This window comes from Corvus cornix, chromosome Z (assembly GCF_000738735.6).
Source record: "Corvus cornix cornix isolate S_Up_H32 chromosome Z, ASM73873v5, whole genome shotgun sequence".
Classification (NCBI taxonomy): domain Eukaryota; kingdom Metazoa; phylum Chordata; class Aves; order Passeriformes; family Corvidae; genus Corvus; species Corvus cornix.
The window spans coordinates 6,212,653-6,234,599 of record NC_046357.1 but is presented as its reverse complement, the minus strand read 5'-3'; the positions used below and the strand labels follow the sequence as shown (position 1 = coordinate 6,234,599).

The window sequence follows — 21,947 nt, the reverse complement described above, 5'->3', positions numbered from 1 at the left end:
CATTATGCTAAACAACTAAAAAAAAAGCGAGGTGCAGCTTGTAACTGAAGTGTTTTGGATAGGTATTTTGTTTTGCAGATTTTAGTGACCATCATCAGAAAAACACCCTTGTATCTCTTCATCAGGGGAAGCAAAGCTCATGACTTGGCAAATCACATCTTTTGCTGTTCAGAATTGTTATCAGCTGGCACTCCTAATTAAAAAAATAGTAATTTCTTACCTGAAGATTTACTGTGCCAGCCACTGTAAAAACAAGCATGCTGGGTCTAGGAAAGAACTCCACTAACTCCATCTGGCATTTGGCAGAATTGATATGCAAGGTCTTACAGCTTTTCAGGGTCCAAGATTAAGGCTTGTTGTCTTGAAGGACAGGAGAATCAGGGCAAGAAGCATTTCAACATTAAGGCCTAAGCCAAGTAAAATTTTTGTATTCACAGCTGTAATCCAGTTTGACATGGATTTACGAATTTGGGCAAGTTTTATTCCCACACAGAACAGGTATGTGTTCCTCACAGCTTACAGTGTAATCTGAACACTGGGTGACACTGCTGCAATGTGCTACTTTGAAGCTACATTTAAGTCCCATCTGAGATTTGCTGTACTTTAGCCATAATGTTTCAAAAGTCTGAGGAAAACCATTACTCAGTAGCTACCTGCATCACTGCATGCTGCATTTTTCACTCCTCTGTGCACCATCAGGTGTGTGGTAGCATGTGCTTTGGTGGTACCCAGAGTTCTTAAAGTGCATTCAGAGTTGCTGCTACGTATCTCTGGAAATGAAGTAGCAAACACAGTGCAGATGCATGAAGAGCTTTACAAGTAAAGAAAGGTTTCCAGACATTTATTTCTGGAACTGTACACCAGGTATTAAAGTACAACAAATACAAAATAATGCTCAAAAAAATCAGTGTTTATGTACAAATATTAAAACCAATGCAACAACAGCGACTTCCTCTTGAACATCTGATACTAAAACATGTTCCGATTGTCACTTGATTTGTTGTTATGCACAGGGTAGTTACTTTGAACTGAGAATAATTGGAATCTCTGTTTTATTAGGAAGACTATAACCATTCCTACTTTATTGTACAATTGATAGCATCTTCCTCCTTCTTTCAATGAAAAATAGGAATAATAAAAATAGTAACCTTGTCATTATCTTACAAATCACTGTATTTCAAATCCCTGTCTGTAGACAATGTGCTTGTAATGCTGGGCCAATAGTGTCCCTGTTGGTCAGTTTATCCATTAGTTTACATTCAAAGTTGAAATACTCACTAGAGACTTTGGTAAAATTAAGTAGTATCACTGTGTCCTACTTGAACTGAAGTTTTCCTATATTTTTGACTCTCAGTTTCAATTGCACAATTCATTGACCTAATTGTACACAATTTCGTATTTTTCAAACAGTATTGTATTGTACATCCTTCAAGTAAATTGAGCAGTTTGACCATTGCAAGAGGAAGACTAAACACTTAAGAACCTAGCATGGGAAGATGACGTGTGACCAACTGTGGTATTGCTATAATCACAGCACCAGTTACACTTCTAAATGAATCTGCTACCCTCTTCAGATTCCCTGTACATAAAAAGGATACATTTACCAACACTGCAATTGCCCATTATGGATTTTTTGGTTTGTTTGTATGAAGAAAACACATGGCAAAGGACAAAGAATTCATCACAGTTTGTTACAAGAATTGTGCTTCACCATGTAATAGCCAAAGCACTGTAATTTCCTCATATGGTTGCAATTCAGTTATCTCCATGCTGACTTTCAAAACACAATTCTTTTAATAAACAGTAACAAGTTCTCCACTTAAATGTTTAAACTGAGAGAAAAAAGTAAGTCCAGCTTTTTAAAGAAAAGTTCAATAAATAGCTATTTTACATGGATAAAGTCATAGTGGTACAAATTTATGAATGTCACATCAAGCATGCACAAAAATGTTACTATACACAGAAGTAGTCAGAAAATATTGAAAGAGATATCTAAAAAGATATGAAGCATTTACATATTTACGAAATCTTGCAAATTATTGCCTCATTTTAACATGGAATTAAAAGTAAACGATACCAGCTAGCTAGCCAACAGGCTAAATAAGATCAGCATTTATATTAGACTACCCAGAAATCATTTTTCTCTCATACCATTTTCTGAATTTTGGTCAAAGTCTTTATTAAATAACTAAAGTGTCCATTCAACTTGCTGACAACCCAAGCCTTAGACAAGTCTCTGCCTACATTAAGAGCCCAGCAATGCATAGATAAACTGAGTATATTACTGCATCAGCTAATGAAAATGGGCATGTTCATTTAAGTGCAACTGGTATAAGCATTCAGTCATCTTTGTATGATTTTTATACAGACCAGCCACTCACTGTAAACCCATAGATAAACTTGAATGTATAACAATGGAAGATTATGGCCAGAATTCTACAAAACTACTTGAAATGGGTTGATTCATAAACAAAAGAAACAAGGTACAAAGTTCAGCACAAAACACAGCAGTAAGAAGCTGAGAACTTGGCTAAAAATGTCAAGAATACAACACAGGGCCAAGGCTACCCGTTATTTACTGTGTACTTACTAAAGTTAAATATTTCAGATGTTTAAGTTAAGAACTGATTACAAAATTGTATCTACTTTTGTCCACTGTGCTAAACTAATTTGTTTTTAATATGGTAAATGTGCTATTGCATAAACACTTCAAAGCAATCTTCATTACAATGCTGTAAAGAAAACTCCATATACTGCATCTGAAAATCAGGATGTCAATGCAGTTCACAGTATGCATAATAAATACCCTCTTCCCTTTCAAATATTAAACTCACTACTTTCTAATTACTCAGCACAACCTTGAAGCAACTATTAAAAATATCAACAATGCAAACTTAATTGCTTGAATAATGAAAACAAATTAGTGGCAATTAAATTTGTAATACGAACAGTGCAAAGAAAAAGTATGGAGGGAACGGGGTAATCCTACTGAAGTGAGGTTCAGGCTTTCATTAGAACACCCTGCAAGTTGTATGCTACAACATGTTACATGCCAACACTATGCTTGGTTCCTGCAGCAACTGGAACAAATGTTTGCAAGACAAACTTCCTGGATGGCTAAATTGCACTCAAGGTTCAAAATAAAAAAAATGTAATGCAGTTAAATACTTGCTTTTATGGGATGCATTTTTACTCATCCTTTCCTATTTGACCAAGGAAGTGAAGTGCCATTTTGAAGCCAACGACTTGCCAAATAAAATAAATGCAATCCACACTAAATAAGAACTTTTAAGCATGTACTTCAAGGTTCTACTATTACTATATAAACTAGATAGTCCCTCAGAACTGTAACACTTAGAACTGCAGTGCTCCAAACAACTTAAGATGTCTTCCAAACGTAGACTGTTTAGTGGTAAATCCTAAGGTGTGCAGACTGTAGCTTTATACATCAGCTGCCTTAGGACAGGTAAGGTACACGATTGCATTACTCTTCAAAATTGTGGACAAACCCCATCCAAATACAATATAGCCTGAAAGTTATGTGTTTAAGCCAATTAAGTTTAAAGTACACAGACATCTATGGCAGCATGATTACTTCTGTGTAAGGTAGCCATGACCTTTAATTTTGCAACAGCATTCAAGTGTAGATCTTCACTTTACTAATCTTAAGTCCCTTGTGCTAGCTTCCACCAACATGAATTTGCTATTTTGTAAACTGAAGTGCTCTAGTTTAGTATCACATGAGAGAAGGTTCCATTTAAAAAACATCCTTGTATGTTTGTGCAGTTTAAAGTAAAGAAACCCATCCCTGCCTTTATAAGGGGGGGAAAAAAAATGCTACATTGAGCAGGGATCAGGATTGGTACCTGTAAACATTGTTACTCCACTGCATCCATTACGGCAAAAGTAACTTAGACTAAAAAAGCCACTCCAATCTGTTCAGAACTTCTGTGCTGGTTTTGAAACGGTGGCCTTCGTCTACAGGCTTTAGAAAAAAAACTGAAGCAGAGCTTAAAGCTGCACCACAGAGTTCTCTTAGTCCCAAACTCTGCCACACATCCTATGACATTTCCACATTTATGGACTGAAAAAAGAAATTACTCTTGATAAATCAAGATATAGTTCTATACATACAAAGACATCACTGATGTCATAAAGTTCAAACTTCCAGTGAAAGACTAAGCAAACCTGATAGCTCCCATCAAGTTTACTACTACTGCATAAAGTACCCACTGTTTGTTTAAGTTTCCACAGTCATTCTGAGTGAAGGGCAGCATGTTGGTGGAGAGTGTGGGTACTGATAAAACCATTTGTCTCATTTGCAGATAGACTGCTGAAGTCAGCCACTGAAACAGCCATTTTGGCACTGGTAATGTGGTGTGTGTGGTTTTCGAAGTCCACACCAAGGTTATTTACAGAGACATCATTCATAAAAGATTCTGGGACAGCAATCCCCATTTTCAATCTCTTCGCAGGTCTTTCTGCCTCCTCACTGCACATGTTCATTTGGTTTAGCTCTGAATGATAAAAGCCAGTCTCAAATAAATTAAAACAATCACTTTCACCATTGCTAGGCAAGTTAAGTAATTCTTCTGTTCCAACAGGCACATGATTAACTGGTGCTCGGGGTAAGCTGTCCATGGGAGGGAAGGCGTCATCCAGGCAGTTCACGTCTGAAGTGTGGCAGACTGTAGCTACACTGTTGGTCAGTGCTGGAAAACAGATGAACACAAATGCAAATGAAATAGTTGTTTGTGTAGTTCCAACCAAGATATTTTTTTTTCTTGATTTACCTGTCAACTCATTGGCAGTGATAGAGTTCAGAATGCTTAGCTGTTGATCAGGAATGCTTTCTGTTCGACTATTAGATGTTAAGGCTGAAGAATGCACTGCTCCACCAAGGGATTCTGCTTCATCTACCAAACGATCCATGTAGTCCCTAAAAGAATATTGCATCCATCAGGTATTATATAACTGGAAAACAAAAGCTATAAATGATGATAAGTTTAATTTCAGTTGCCATAGCCACTGAAGCTTTACACTGCAATGACATAAGAGGGGTGGGGGGGATGTCTTCTACATTTCTGATTTGCAACAGAAAACCCATTCCAAGAACATTTTACTTACGTAACTCCTGGATGATGGTTATATTTCTTCTTTCCAAATCTTGTTTGCTGAGCAAAGTAATCATAACGTTCTGACTTCTTCCACATGTAGTAGAAAGCCACACACTCAGCAACTGTTCTGGTTCTTACCTAAAGGGCAACAAGAATAATTTATAAGATTAATGCAAAGACTTGTCATCTTCCCAGTTCCCAATCCTGCAATATTGTTAGTTCTAATCGTTCTGGAACAAACCTTTGCAGACTTCAAACAGCCCTACTGTTTCAAGTATTACATTTGTTCTACTCTACATGTTATTAGATTTTTTTTCAAACTAGATTGAAACTCTATCTACATCTGAAGTACTTATATATACAAAAACATTTTTTAAACTGCAAGATATACCCTCCCTTAGGATGGCAAAAGCTGAGCAAATTAATGACCTAAGAGAAGTGAAGCACAGAAGACTGTGGGTACACGTATTCCTTTGGGAAAAGCCCAGAACCATGTAGGCTCTGGCAACAGAGAGCTGTCAAATCATGACAGCAATTGCTTAAACAAAATAAAACTGTGGTCTTGTTGAGAAGGTATAAAGGACTGAAAAGACTCATTTTGATCTATGTTAACTGTTTGTCTCTTTCCCCAAAATGGAGGTTGCTATGTGAAGTCAGATTCTTGGAGAAAAAGTCATTATTTCTATTTATATTCACTTTTTGATGCAGAAACACTTCACATCATCATCACATCACCCACAGTTCCAGCTTTACAACTATAATATACAACTCTAATACAATCTGGCAGTAAAATATATTTGAGCTTTCTCAAACATATAGAAACATCAGTGGTGAATCCAAAATGCCTTGGGTGCAGTAGTAAACCTTGCTAGTTTAGGCACAGACATACCAGGCAGGGGAGGAAATTAACAGGTGTCCACATGCTAATGCATAAAGTCCCAGTTAACAAAGCTTTGCAGTGCAGTGATAAGGAAACACATCTCGTTAAGCTCCTCCACCCTCTTAATCTTTTCTAGCTGATAGCTGCTGTACTCAAGTGACGTTACCTTATGCTGGATCCCAGAACCTTCCCTAAACTTTCTGGCCTTTTACCTGGGAAAAAAACCCAGGAGATTTCTTAGACAAATTCTGGTCCATAGTGACACATGTGTTTTGTTCCGTGTTGGAAAATATATTTTAATCTCTGATGCATTAATTTTTATTTGTAAAGTCCATTTAAAATCTGAACCACCCAAATTACTTAGGATAGGTTAAACCAGGTAGTGGGCAAGACCAGCAGACAGTTGTTGAAGAGCAACCACAACCCTATAAAGTTTACCTGAAATGCAATAAAAACAAGCAGACTCCTAAAGAAAAAACCCCTTCAATGTAGTATCAAAAGCATAAAGGAGGTAGACAGGAAATTTGGAAACACTGATATTGTCAACTGCTCTTTTTTGACAACAAAAAATTTAAAAAAGCCCTATTCTTCAGGCACAGAAGAGTCAATCAGAAGCAATCCAGACCAAGATTAGAACTCCTTTTTGGCTCAGAAAAGAGAGTAAGTATTATGGATGACTACACTTTATGAAAACACAGAGCTCAGCCTGATTCTGTAAACTTGCACCTTCCTGGTGGCAAAATAAATTAGGCAAACATGCATTCTCCCCTCCTACAGCCATGGTATAGAAATACTATTCCCTTTCAGGAAAGGCACGAATTTAAGTTGAATTGTAATGCACATGCATAAATAGAAGTAATGTTAACATAAGTTGATTTCAGAGATAATATATTGACCCATCTTGCAATGCCTAATATTTCCAGTGACATTTGGAAATATTAATGCAGGGAAAGGAAGAATTAGTTCAAAAATGCCAAATTTATTTTAATATGCTTCTTTTTCCCTCTTTTGTACGGCTTCTGACAAAGAGATTGCCTTCATGTAGTTTCAGTATCATACCATTTACCAACTCTTCCATTTAACTGTAAAATACTAACCTTGTTTTTCTGTATGAGATGAAAGTCTTTTCCATACATCAGAAGTGCATTTTCAAAGCTTCTGCATTCTTCTTCTGTCCATGCTGTCATCTCTTCTAGACAATTATAAAAGTAGCATGAGAAACTTGATTTCACTCACTAACTTCTGACAAAGAATAAAATTTTTGTTCCTAATGGACGAATATCCAAATGCATTTAAAAAAAAAAAAAAAAGGAATTCAGTTATGTAGATTCATGTTATTTCCCCTACTGAGAAGCTATCCTACCTGAAATCTAACATTCTTCTTTACAAAGAATCATCTAGAAGAGCTTGATTTCTGAAATCTTTCATCCTTGAGGGCAAAGGTTATTTGAAAGGTTTATTGTTCTTAATAAGTTTGTCATCAAAAAATAGTGTTCGATAATATCACTGAGGTGGTGTGATAATTTTTCTCAGTATTTCTTGTTACACAGGATACAAAGAACAGTGGTTGCTGGAAAAAGGAGCGAAGGAAGCCTGAGAGAGCTCAGCCCTGCTGTGCAAACCACAGGAACAGCGCTAGGCCCACACCCTCTAAGGCACTCAGGAGCCTAGGCCATGTCTGACCCAGGAGCCAGCTACCAGCCTGAGTGCCAGCCTTGGTGCACGCACTGTAAATCACAGTTGAGAAACAGGATGGGGTGAACTGTCATCAAAAGGACAATTCCAACCTGACACAGCAAGTGGAGGGATCCAACATGAAACAGACTCCCCAGAACATACAACATCCTACCTGATCTTATAAACCCCCTGGTGAGGTAGTGGACTCCTGGAAAAGGTGTAAAAGGTGTCAGCACTGAGCCTAGGTCAGGCAGCCATACAGGACAAACTGACTGAGACTATACTTAACGTGATCCAGCCAAAAATAAAGAACAAAGAACCATCTTCGTTAAATGACAGACTCTGGTTTTCATTTAAGGGATTAATAAATAATAGGGACAAACAAGATGGAAGCCTATTTTCCAAGGAGACTCAAGCAAAGCTCTCCATGCCCTATGGAACTGTACAATAGAATCCATTTAGGATTGGCACAACACAAATGTTAGCACAGCGAGGAATGGAGTGGGGCTTATTTATGTACCCAGCTGTGTCCTCCTGATTTTGGTACAAATGTCATCAGACTGTAATCAATCATAATCGCGAAGAGATACTACACAGTGGGTGAGAACTGCTTTATGGGAGCAGAACCGCATCTCTCCCCACCCCTCTCCTCAACCTGTTTCAGTGTTACAACAGCGGTGGAGGAAAGAAAGGAAGGTCAAAAGCAACCCCCTCAGCCTTTCTACCAACTGCAAACTTCTGCAGCAGAACTTCCAGCTGGCTGACTGTCAGATTATATCTAATTTGTGCTAAAGTCATCATGACAGGGATGTGCTTGGTAATCTGATTCCTACTCAAGGATTTTCCATGAAACCTTTTTTTTTTGGAAACACACTTTACTGACAAACCAGGTATTCTCTTACCCTGAGATGCCTTTCCATTTGAGCAGTATCTCTCAATTGCTTCTTTAACATTATGGCTACTTTTAAGAAGTTCATACAGCGCCTATAAAATAGGAAAAGTCTTTAGAAAGAGTCAGAGTTTTCTAATATCCAATACGGACCTCCAAAATCAGTGTTCCAGTAAACATATCTAATGCAAAAAAAAAAAAAAAAAAAAAAAAGAGGATTTATCTTTACACATGATGAAAATTTAAAAGTAACAACCCAAACCACCCAAAAGTTGAGGCAAGATTTAATTTAAAAAAATGTAAAACATTATATGCAATTATTAAAAAGGCTGGATTTGTCAACAGTATGACAATCAGAAACATCACAGATCACAACACTGCCAACATTCAAATACTCAAGATTTTTAAGCATGTGCTTAAAAATTTTAAATAAGATCTTGATCCAATAATATCCGACTAAGGAATGAAGAAATTGAGTAGTGGTGCCTTTATAATGCAAGGCAGAGAAAGAGACCACATGTTAATTACCAAGTGCTGTGTCACAAATGGAACAGGATATAAAACCTACTTGTTCATTGTCCCGTGTATGTAGTCCTTCAGGAATTCTGCCAATCATTTTTTCATTTCCTGTTCTTAAGGAGATTTCAAAAAGGTATTCTTTAACTTTACTTTCTGAGATCACATCGGGTTTCCAAAGTAAATGGTCTTCATTTTCATAAACTGATAAAACAGAAATCCATTAATGCCAATTATAACATTTTTAAGGCTGTAGCATTAAAAGCTATTTCAAAAATACAAAGACCAGTAAAAAAGAAGTAATCAAATCACACCACTTTTAAACTGCAGATCACTTCGGCTATTTAGTAATTTTCAACTAAAATTTGCCAAAAACTATAAATTATTATATGGCAATGTGGTGATTTGTTTTTCCATTCATTAGCAACTGAATGCTGTTGAGAACTTGGTATGTTGAATGCTTTGAAGTGATCAGGGTGTACTGTCCTCCACAATACACTGAAATGATGTCTGCAACTCTCAGATAGTTAATTTCAAGGATGATATATTGAAAGTGCACAAGAGTTGACCTGAACCTTTGTCAGTCTGTGCATATATTCCAATAGTAGATCAAACTGTAAATCCTTTCCTCTGATCAACAGATGTGATTACCACTGCACATCTTCATGTAGTCTCTTGGCAATAGAGAATTTGAGTTACTTAATTCAAACACAGAGTCATAATGGCTGTTACAGCAGAAAAGAAGGAGATGCTCAAAGCTCTCCTAAAACTGCAGGAAACAACATTAGGCTAAGATGAGGAATAGAATGACACCTCTGAAACTTCTTTTACGGCTTAACAACATGGAAAGCTTTCAGACAGACATGTTACAAGTGTAAAATTTATAGGAGAGCAAAACTGCTTTCTAGCACAATTCTGGTAGCTGGGACTACATAGCATAAATGTAAGCCCCTGTTTGCCATCACTAGCTTTTCAGGCAGTACAGAAAAGGCTTTCATAGAATCCTCCACCCCTACAACCAAGCCCAACCTTTCAGAGTGCCGCTGACACTCCTCTTCAGCTTTGTTTATCAACCAAGACCACACAATGCTTTTTGCTGGAGTCCATGACGCAAAAGATGCTCCTTGAGCCCTCTCAGCTGGGAGCTACCCCTTTGCTCTCGGCCATGCTATCAGACTTTCACTGGTTCTCTCTACTACCAGTTCATTACAGAGAAAATTATCAGATTAACCCCTCCTTGGTCATCCTCTGGTTATTAGCACTTCCTTAGTTCATGGCTGAGGAGAAGTCAAGATGTGGAAATAGTAAAAGAATCACCCACATAAATCCAGTCCTTACTCCTCCATTTCTTGGAACCCATTAGCATCATGCTTGAATCTTAAAAAATTGGAGGCTCTCCTAGATCTTAAGCAACACAGGAGATGTTCGCTTCCTAACATTTCCAGCTCCATCCCTACCAAACATTCTTCTTCTCTATTGTAAAGGACTTCTCCTCAAAAGAGCAGGCAGCGATGTTGAAAAGACTCAATACAATTCACTCAAATAATATTCCCATTAAATGTTACAGTAACAGAACACAAGCACCTTAGAGAATATCAAAAATTTACAGAAAAAAACCCAGAATGCCCTTCATTTATTATTGTATCGCCCTACCCATTTCTTAATTTCATAGCTTTTCCACCGATAAGCAAATTTTTTTGCATTATTTGCCTTTTTAATTCCATGACTATATGCTGGTTTCTAAAGAAACAAAATAAAACTCAACTAAATAAAGCTCTTTTTTCCACTCTAGCACAACTGCAGTTTTTAACCTAAATTTGCATGGGAGACAGTATATCAGGACCTATACAAGGAAATTTAAAATAGCTTATTGCTTTGTTTTCCATATTAATTTTGTAACTCACATGATTTTACCTGCCAAAAAAAACAACCAAGGAAAAAGGCTGTTTTGAACATCTTCAGTGTAAATTCAGTTACATGCTCATAGACTAGCTATGATTCTCCAATGACGGACTCCCTTCTTGACCTACAGTTGGTTGCCTCCTAATACTACTGGATACTTCAGAATTAACCCTCCTTTTGTCTTAAGAATGTCCTCTCCAAGTTGAAGAGACACATTTCTGAGATTTAAGTATATAGTTGTGCTACTTCAATTTTCTAGTGCCTTATTTTTAATGGTCTCTGAGACTTTAGCTAGGGAATTGAATTGACCTTACAAATTTAAATAACATTTTTCCATCAAGTGCTATGTATAAACATAAAATAAGAAGTAAAAGTTAGAAGAACTTACCCTTTTCATCATCTCTGCATCTGCCAAGGTAAGCTGGAATTTCAGCCTGGTATTGTGAACCAACCATTATTTCCTGAAAATGTAATAAAAATGAAGAGAGAAAGTTATTAACAATATTTTGTGTATGGAAGTATTAAAAAATGTCATTAACCTGGCACGTGACATAATTCCTGAATGAAGGTGCCATTTTAGATACATACTAAAAATCTTAATGGATTTTTCTTAACACCAAAGTTTTAACTTTTAAAAAATATAATTATTACCTTTCTCAAATCTTCAGATGAATTACCATTGTCTGCCTCTACATCTTCACCATCAGATTCCTTATCTCCATCGTAAGTGGTGTTTGCTTCAGACACAAAAAAGTTTGCTTTTAGCTACGAAAAATTTTCTGTTCAAGCACAGAACTACAAGATATCATTTACTTCTGAAAGGAGCACCTGCTCTTACTCAGGGAGACACTTATTGTGTCTATTGATCCACATTTTTATCAAAAAAACCAAACTAGAATGAAGTCAGAACGCACTGATACTTGTATACTGCAGAACTGAAACATTTCTCATCATTGTAAATGACACAATCTACTGTATTTCCAACAGTCAAATGGAAATGAGACAATTTTTTTTTGTTGATTTTCTCAATAAAAGCTTATATCTAGAGAAAAACCAGACAACTTCCAGGGCTATGACATAGCCTCAGGTTAATCACAAAGAGAGTAAAGTTGAAGGCATGCCTTTATTACCTATTAAAACCTTTCATCAGAAGTTTTAATGGGCATTCAAAACATTCCTTTAAACCAGGCTGCCTTAGCACGCAATGAAGATACAGGAGAGACACACAAAATGGAATAAGTAAAAGACAGCAAAAGACTGCTTATTCCTCTTTAATCTTTTTTTTTCCCTTCCCTTAGGAAGAAATACAGCAGAGCCCTCCAAACAGCGCAAATACATTACTCCACAGAGTAACTCATATTTTAGAGTCTGGAACGCTATGGTATTGGGTTCTGAACCAGTTCTGTTTTTATAGTTGTATAATCCCCAGCAGAATGATTACAGCTATTCTGTATTCTCCAACATCAGAAAAAAATATAAACTGGGCTGAAATATCAACTTCATCACAACTAAAACGTCATGAACATCAGAGACAATAGCCAAGACTGCATGGACTGAGGCTCTTCTTCTGTAGTCATCACCAGTCTCTCTCTTTGGTTTTACAAGTAGCAAGCAAGGAGCTAACCTGAATGAATGGAACAATATGCCTAGACAATCACAGGCAATTATTTTGCCCAATTAATGTAAACTTAGCAAAACAGTCTATGTTATGTATTAGATATGCGTATCTTAAAACTTATGTTATCTTAGAATCTGGGAGATGGACAGAGACTGGAAAAAAGATGGGACTGCCAAAAGCACAGAGAACTGACATCTCCTTCCCTGAAATGGTGGATATTTGATTTTAAAATGTCTGGCTTAATGTTCTAACAAAGTAACATTTTTAAAGAAAACCATGACAGCTGAGAACAAAGATGACTGCTTCTTAATCCTCAGTACAGATGAGGAGCTGAGAACTTTTTTGTAGGAAGCTGCCGCATTTAAAATGTTGTATTTCTTAACAGTTCACAAGTGCCAGCATGTTTTGAAGTTCGTTTAACTGAAAAAGGGGCATTATAATTTTTAAGTTTTTTGTATCTCTCTTTCAATACAAATGTCTTGCATTTATCAGACAGCAGCATGCAAAGGGCTATGACTGCTGGTGACTGAGGCAGCACTTTCCCTTTATCCCCCCCTCCTCTAGAGGAATGAAATCCCCCATGGAATACCTTAAGATACTTGCCAAATTAAAACTGTGATAAAAGTCTTCCACACTGCTCTAACTCTAGGACACCAGTGAACAAATGAGATGCAACAGGCAATCAGGAATATCTCATCCAGGTTGGATAACCGAACCACTGGTTCTCAGATCTTTCCCATCATAGCTCCATGGATAGTGAAATTTTGGTGGTCATGGGTTTACAGGCCCCATCCCATATAAAACTACTTTGGCTCACCCCATGAAGTCCTATGGAAAAGTGTTGAATGTGTGAAGGGAAATAATCACAAAGACACTGCGTCCCAGTTCACATCCACAGGCTGCACGGAGAAGTCACTGGCTTAAAAGCAGCAGCAAAAATTTTAGTAGAGAAACACTAATTTAAAAGAATGGGTTACATATTCATATAATTCACTAACATATTGAAAATCATGATGGGTGTTCCTCAATACTGTACTAACTACTGATTATGAAGTCATTGTATTTATAAAGAAATTAATTTTACTAGTGCTTTGAGCACAGAACCAAATATTAGTCTTTTAAGTAATCAATAATACCAACCCAAAGGCAATGTTCATGTACAACATCCTGCAAAGCACTGTTTCTCAACTCCTGGTACAGTGAGCATTACTCCTCAATTTTGGTGTTTTAAGATATGAAGCTATATATAACGCTATGACTTTTTTGAGTACTATTACAAAATCAGGTTTCCTACATCTTAATGGCCGAGGAAAGAAGTCAGTAGCCTCATGTGAAGTAACTGATGGTGTCAAGTCATCAGCAGAGGACTGTGTTTCTTCATCATCACCCGACAAGAGGTCTTTAGCGATTTCCTCCTGTATCATTAAAATAAAATAATAAAACCTCAGAGTGACTATAGACTGGTAAGCATTTAGATTCAGCCAACTGTAAACCTCATTAATTAAAATGAGTTACCTTACCATAAGAAAATTTAGCTGACCATACTCCCTTAATTAAAAAGCTAGTTTGCCCCTACTAACTCTAAGAATATAACCATTCATTTCAGAGTCAAACATAGAGGTTCATTCCCCCTCTGTCTCCTATCAAAACTGATGCACAAGAACTAACTTTTGTAAGCATCAATCCCAGATGTTCCTCCAATTGCTTGCTGTAAAAAACACCAATGGAAACTGCCCCACATATTTAGCATTCTGTCATTCTTTGCATCACAGATATACTGAAGCTTTAGAAGCCTACTGCCCCCTGAACTCTGGGGAAAAAGCCAACCAAACCAAAAAAATCCCAGCCAGGTTTTTTGTAGACTTTTGCTGAGAGGAATAGTTCCAAGTAATAGACAACTTTCCAAAACACAAAAAAATCTGATGTTTTCGTAGGTTAAAGAAATGATATTAAGAAAGAAAAAGCACACTGCGTCCACTAGCAGACATGTTTGAACCCCTCTGACTGAGATTTGGAAGGGAAAGAACTGTATTAGACAACAAGCCAACTACATTTTTGTAGCCTCAACACAATCGTGAATCCTAATGAGAATCAGATGTGCAGAGCCATCATTATACCCTTCTTTCTGTGGAGTTTACCATTACATCATACAGGAAAAATAAAAGACATATACTTACTACTTGCATACTTTCTAAGCTCAACTACAAGCTGCATGTGCTTTGTAGCAAAAATCAGAATACAATCTCAGAATTTAACTTGCAAACCACAAAAGCTGAAGTTTCAGGTTTTTATATCAGCAGTGCAACACATATAGTCACTGCACATAAAACAACCTCTCTCTCATTCCTCAAAGCTGAGACCTTCCTAAATGATATGCATTTGAAAATAAAATTACAAAGCAATCAAGAGTGCATTTTCAAGTTATTTTCATACCATTTTGGTACTTGATATGTGGTGGAAGTCGAAGTTATTTCTGGACATCGCATATGTTATCGAAAAATCCCACTTCTTAACTAAAAAAAACCCCAAAACAACTAACAAACCTCATACTTAAACGTTCTTTGCATGTGTTTTAGAAGAACTGTTGACATCCTGATTTTTCTTTTGTACTAATATAGTAACACTGAAGTTGCTATACATTTGAAACTGTCATTATTAGAACTAGATGCCCAATATCCATGAAAAGGTAGGATCCCAGAGAATATATATCAAATATAACAAGAGACGTATTTTGTAACATCAAGAGATAACGACACATAATTTAAGGCCACCGGGATTTCTGCTTTTAAACAATTCAGGTAAAAATGGTTCTGGACTTACTTTATCTAGAGTCATATCTGGAAGTTCATCTGCAAGTTCACTTGGAGAGCTATTCGCACTGGAACCAGGCATAACTGGAATTGTGGGTTCATAGCCATAGAATGCTAGTAAATCTTCCAGTGGCATGTTTCCTTCCTAATACAAGAAGAATTACAACATTTCAACACTACAGCCAATTACTTGTAAACAGGTCAGGCATAAGAAGGTAAGACATATTCTGAAGAACAGAAATAAAAACCAAAGAAAAACTCAACTGAAAGCAGGAATGATTAAAGGTTTAAGATACGGTGATTCTTTGATAACAGCAATTCATAAACATGTCTCTTGGCGTATAGTGAAGTCCTGTCAAGCTATTGGGGAAAACATTTTACTGGATGAAACTAAAGAGTAAGTATTAAAAATTTGCTCCCTGTCTGATGTAGAACATGATTTGTCAATATTTCTTCAAGAGAAATACAGAAAACCCTGAAGACTTTATTCCTACATAGCTACAGCTGCACACGTGAAAACCCCCACAAAGTAAACCAATATAGCAACTTTAAAGCCCTTCTTTTCATCTCCTGCACAATGTATTTTATATTAACCATTGACAAGGTAACAGAAGAAAGACAGCCAAGAGAAGGCAAAAATCAAGAGAAAGGCTTGATTTTTAACTTGTCTTTTCCAATAGCTTTTGATCAAGTCATTCTAGTAACTACCATCATACTTACATCCTAATACAATTAATAAAACAAAAAACAGTGAAGTTTTTTTGTAGTTACCTGGTTCAAGACATCAAAGTATTAAAAATATTTTCAAATATTTATACCTTTGAAAGTTATAACTCTAAAATTTACTGCTGAACTCATACACTGATTAAATTGCTTTTTTTTCTTTAGTCAGGCAAGGTCTTAGTCCTGTGAAGACTTTTCACAATGGGTAAATGGGAACTCATGTCCAAGTCTTTCCAGGATCAGGAACTAAAGTAATAAAGTGTTTAAGACGTGTGTCTCTCAGTTCTTCTTTCTTCTATCATAGAAGCAGTACGAGAACTTTGTGGAGTAACAACTCCACTTTAACCATCAGACCTGGCAAACTCCTTCACTACTATAACAGCAAACTCAATCAGCAAAAATGTAATTGTAAAGGCAGTAAGGCAAAAAAACCCCAGGAGTATAAGCACTGTCAACTCCACATTTAGAAAATCTGTTTTTACATGGACTACATAAACACAGCCTTGTATTTGATGCTAAAAATCAGTTTTTTGGAAGTCTGTTGACCAAAACCTGCAGTTATGCTGAGTGGTGTAAGTGGGTCACCAAACACTAATGCAAAGAGCACCAATTTGTGGGTGTTCAGCACTCAGCAGGCACTGAGAATGGGTGATGCACTGCCATGGATGAACAAGAGGTGTAAATATGAAAAACTTCTTATGAAGAAGATAAAAGGGAACAGGAAAAGCCAAAGAGCACACTGATCATTTTGTACATCCACTGAATGCTAAACTGATGAAACTAAGACACAGAAATATCATTTATATAGCAAATTATTGTGACCCATCATGCCTAAACCAGGATTGCTTGTCTGCATATTGGAAAAGTAAAACCTGACCAACATAATGAAATGCTGCTAGATGTCACTTTAATAGTACGTATATTGTACAGTTTCAACATACAAGTGATCTTAGATGACAGGACTCTAAAACCCGCGTCAGTGATTTCTCTACCAAAGCAAATGTGGTACTAAATAAAAAAAAAATATGAGTACTAATACCTTTGAGAAGGTAAGTTCAGCCTTTTCTGTGAGGATACACTGCTACATCTACATCCTAACCTGACTTTCTTTTAATCAAGCTGCAAAAGTATTTTTGCAGAAAACAGCACTATATAACACAAACTGAAGGACAGGTTGAATGTTCTTTTCACTAGAAAAGTTACAATATATATTTCACAAGGGACAGAGTCACTCTTACCTTTTCTAAATCTTCAATTTCAGAGCTGAAATTTTTGCTTTCTTCCATCATTTCCTCCTCTTCGAGAGTTCGCTCATCATCATAATCGTGTACCAGCATTTCAGCAGATGGGTCAAAGTCATGATCCTCAGATGATAAAGAGCCAACTATCAAAAAAAAACCTTAATTTGAGAAATGTTTTCCCTATACCATCATACGAAATTAAATCCCAGTAAAAAAAGTTGCATGAATTCTTTTACCAACAGGGTGACAGCTCTCAGCGGAGTAACAAATTTGTAAGTACTTCACAAATTCAGCTGCTTTAGCTGACCTTCCCTTTTCATATTTTTAAGTAATAAGCATAATTTAAGCATAATAATAAAATTACAGTTTTCTCTCTTTCTACAAACAGAATACTAGGGAGAAGCACCTAAACAAGTAAAACAAAGTTTCAGGCAGTACAATCCCAAACTAATATTATACTGAATAAAAGTTTGCTCAAAACACCCTTGAAATCATCATTAAGATACAAAGCACACACATCACAAGATATCAGAAGCTGGAAGACTGTGATCTATAGACTCTGATTTTATTGATGTGATTTATATGGTAACAAGCATAGTTTTTCACTGGCAAACAGGTAACTTAGGTTATGAATTCACATCCTACTAACAGCAAAATAAAGTGAGACTCGCTTCCAATTGCTTTAGCCTGACAAACGGGTCTTCGAATAAAATTAATTTGTAGTACTTGATCTAGAAGAAAAAGCACAGCAGAGTTTCAAGAAATATTATGGAAAATACACCAAAAATAACAAAATGCTTCTAATGGAACATATTAATTAACAAGACAGTGTAACAGGTCTGTGGTCCAACAGACACTTTTTCATTACTGAAGATGATACTCAGAAGTCATCAAAAAAGTACTGTTATTTTAAATGCACTTTGTAATTTCAAAGATTATCATTAGATTCAACAAGTTTTGAAGATGAAAATATTCTTCACCAGTAGTCAGTGTTCTACAGCAAAGAATCACCAAATTACAGGGTTGCTTTGCTCTTTAATGTTCACTTTTTTATGGCTTTCAGGTTGGAGAAAACAGACAGATTAGGATAATCCTCTTTCACTTCTGGTTTCCCCTTACATACTAGTCCTCTGTTGCAATCCTTAGCTTTCAAGCATCAATGAAAAGGTTTATCAAGAATTATTTCTATCAAGGAACTTCTTCAAAAGTGTTGAAGGAAATAGCTACAAATTTTCAACCCTCTTCAAAAAATACTACAGTATTCCTCTCTGCACTGCTTTCAGCCTTGAAAGAGACAGCTGTATATACCAACAGTTCTGAACCTTACGGAATGCAATTTTTCATCATTTATGGTAAATGTTCATTCTGTACATGCAGGTAATTGAACTTTGTTTAGCTTGCTTAAGACAAAGCAAGCAAAGTAAAGTCAAAGTTTGTACTATCATACTGCAGAGAAACACTCAGGCCAAAAGTGTTTTTTCACATGCTATTCATATTACGGTCTCATAAAACTTTCAGAAATCAATGCCGTCAATGCTACTACAGTTCCAATAACGATATTATGTGTTTAATTCTCCTGCTGCTGGCCATCACATTCTGCTCAAGCTCTAAGAAAGCATCAACTGCCTTAATGTAACATGTATTTATAAGGGTGTGCTCAAGATTATTGAAAGTAATTGCTTTTCTAACTAGTTTTCCATTTAACTCAAGGGGAAGTTCTGTTCCACAGATTTTACATTAAAAAGTTCCACTTCTCCTGTAGTTCTGAATGTTCAATACTCCATTTAAAATATTTAAAACTATACTGAAAAATACAAGTTCAAGAAGTTCCATAGTAGTTAAAGATTATGACAAACACTGCAGAATGCATTTGCATAGAAGCAAATATGTTCCCCAAATATTTGAGAATAGTTTGGCTGATGTTAACGATGCTTGGTTGGATATAATGTGTTTCAAAGAACCTTAACAGTATTTAGTTACAGCCATAAAAATTACTTGTTCTGATTTTAAACATTTTCTTTTACTACCAAGAAGTCAAAAATTTAGACAAGCCTGTTCTTAGCAGCAGCAAGAGAAGCTGTCTCTCTCCAGGCCATATGGCTTTACTGAGATGCTGTATTAAAAGTGCTAAAAACTTTGATTTCATTTTTGGTTCTGAGCAGTCAATTTCTAACTGCAACTGGACTTAAGTGAAGGATTCCGCAGCGCGCATCTCCTCTTAAAAACCTGGCAGGCGGTTAACAGCGTGCACACGAAGCCTTAGGAAAGCTACGAGGGGATAAATTTGGGAAGGAGCAGCAAGGAGAGAGCGGCGTGCGGGCGACAAGCCGGGTGCCGATGCAGGAGGTGGGCGAGGACGAACCTGGGCTCGAACTCCCAAAGGAAGCCTGCAGGGAAAAGAGAGCGAGCTGAGAGCGGGCTCCCTGCGGCCCGGCAGCAAGCAGGGCTCTTCATTTCACGCAGCCGTCGGAGCTGCCCCGTTTCCCCGCCGCCCCGCTTTCCCCCGCTCCCCTCCAGCCTCAGCCCCAGCGTCCCGCCCTGTTGGCCGCTCCATCCCGCTCACCCTCGCCCATCCCTCCTTCCCTCGCTCCCGCCCTGCCGCTCTCCGTCCCTCCGCCTCCCCTGGCATAAGGCCCCCCCAGGGGCCGCGCCAGGCCCGGCCGTCGCTCCCGCTCCCTCCGGCCCCGGCCGGGCGGGACGTGACACGAACCGGACCGGCCGCTGCCTCCTCCCCCGCTCCCAGCCCGGGGCTCGCTCCTTCTCCCTCCCTCCGGGCGGTTCTCCGTGGCCCGCGCCGCAGCGGCGACACCGCCGGCCCGTCCCGCGGCCCCTCCGCCGCCCGCGGGCCGCGCACCGGCATCGCGCCCGCCCCGCGGCCTGGTCGCGCAGACTCCGCCGCCCCGGCCCCGCCGCCCCGTCAGTCCCGCCGCGCCGCCGCGGGGGCGCCTCCCGGGGGTGCCGGGGCGGCGCGGGGGCGCTGCGGGCGCGGGGCTCCGCGGGGCGCCGGGCGAGCCCCGCGCCCGGCCCGCTCTGCCCGCTCACCTCCGCCATATTGGGACGATGGGGCCGAGCGGCGACGCCGCGCCGAGTGCCCGGATGGCGCCGTGAGCCAATGGCGGCCACGGGCCCGCCGGACCGTCCGTGCGGGCGCGGGGGGACCGCGACGGGCCGGGCCGGGACGGGCCGGGCGGGGCGGCGGAGGCGGGGCAGGGAGCACCGGGACCCGCCGGGACCCTCCTCTGGCGGCGCCGCCCCGGCCGGCGACGGCGCTCGGCCCGCCCCGGCCCGGCCCCGCCCGGAGAGGGCGCCCGCCCTTACCGGCGGGGCTGCTGCTGGGGCAGCCAGCGGGGAACTCGGGGCCGGCCGGGACCGGGTGACTCGGACACCCAGGGCTGGGAGTGTCGAGCTGGAGCGGACCCGGCCGCGTCACCTCGGTACCGGGTGCTGGTGTGCAGGAGAGCTGGTGGTTACACTGACCCCACGCCCGAAGTGTCAGGGACGTGAAACAAAACTCCGAAGCCTTCAGCCTTTCTGGTGTGCGTTGTCTGCTCTGGCAAATAGAAAGTAAAATTTACTTTGTAGTGTTTTTATCTGAAACGTGCCATGTCTGTTATGTGCAAGTTACATCTACTCCGTTTTACAAAATCAAAGAATCGTTAGGGTTGGAAAGGACCTCAGGAGATCCCCTCGTCCAAACCCCTGCCACAGGAACACATCCAGGTGGGTGTTCAATGTCTCAGGAGAGGGAGACTCCATGACTTCCCTGGGCAGCCCGTTCCAGTGCACTGCCACCCTCAATGTAAAGTTCTTCCTCATGTTTAGGTGGAACTTTTTTGTTTTAATTTATGGTCATTGCATCTCATCCTGTTGCTGGGCACCACTGAAAAGAGTCTAGCACCATCCTGTTGGCACCTGCGTTTGAAGTACTCATACGCATCAATGAGATGTCCTCTCAGGCTTCTCTAGACCAAACAGGCCCAGCTCCTGTAGTCTCTCCTCATAAAACAGGTGCTTCAGACCCCTCATCATCTTTGTTGCCCTCCACTGGACTGTCTCTGGTACTCCTTGTCTTTCTTGAACTGAGGAGCCCAGAACTGGACACTGTACTCCAGATGTGGCCTCACCAGGGCCAAGTAGAGGGAGAGGATCAACCTCTCTTGACCTGCTGGCCACACTCTTCCAGGCCTCTTAGTGGCATTTTTTGTTCCTCTACACATTAAGTTGGATTGGGCTGGTTTTAGCTTGATTCCTTAATCCCAGGCTATAAAGACTGATCCGTCTAATTCTAGATTCACAGGTTTCTGCTTCTGGCCACAATTTCAATGGCCATACTTTTTATATTAAATATTGCTCTGCTAGAGGGGTGATGTGTGTCACAGCAACACTCACAGGCAGTAGTGCCCCAGGCTGTGTCCCACATGGGGCATCAAGGCTGCACACAAAGTGAATGGCTCCTTTGGATGCATCCTAAATTGGGTTTTCAGACAGTGTAGAGATCTCAAGCTAGTTTAGGTGCTTGAGAAGGAGAGTTCTAATGGTCAATTAATTCTCAGACCTGTTGCTCTGAGAAACAG

The 21,947-nt window shown here is 39.3% G+C and overlaps 1 protein-coding gene across 2 annotated transcripts; it reads right to left on the bottom strand.

Annotated features, from left to right (window-relative positions):
* Positions 1-824: 824 nt before the first annotated feature.
* MIER3 (MIER family member 3) lies at positions 825-20,545 on the bottom strand. Of its 2 annotated transcripts, none has more exons than XM_039566967.1 (13): positions 20,416-20,545; positions 19,736-19,760; positions 17,371-17,516; positions 15,420-15,554; positions 13,894-14,014; positions 11,633-11,718; positions 11,370-11,442; positions 9,132-9,283; positions 8,577-8,658; positions 7,095-7,189; positions 5,128-5,255; positions 4,794-4,939; positions 825-4,712 (listed from the first exon to the last, which is right to left on the bottom strand). In XM_039566967.1, the coding sequence occupies exons 1-13, from the start codon at positions 20,422-20,424 to the stop codon at positions 4,255-4,257; spliced, it is 1,656 nt and encodes a 551-aa protein (XP_039422901.1). In that variant the 5' UTR covers positions 20,425-20,545; the 3' UTR covers positions 825-4,254. The 2 variants fall into 2 exon arrangements, with proteins under 2 accessions (XP_039422901.1, XP_039422900.1); XM_039566966.1 differs by having other exon boundaries at positions 7,095-7,186; positions 20,416-20,508.
* Between the last annotated feature and the right edge of the window lie 1,402 nt (positions 20,546-21,947).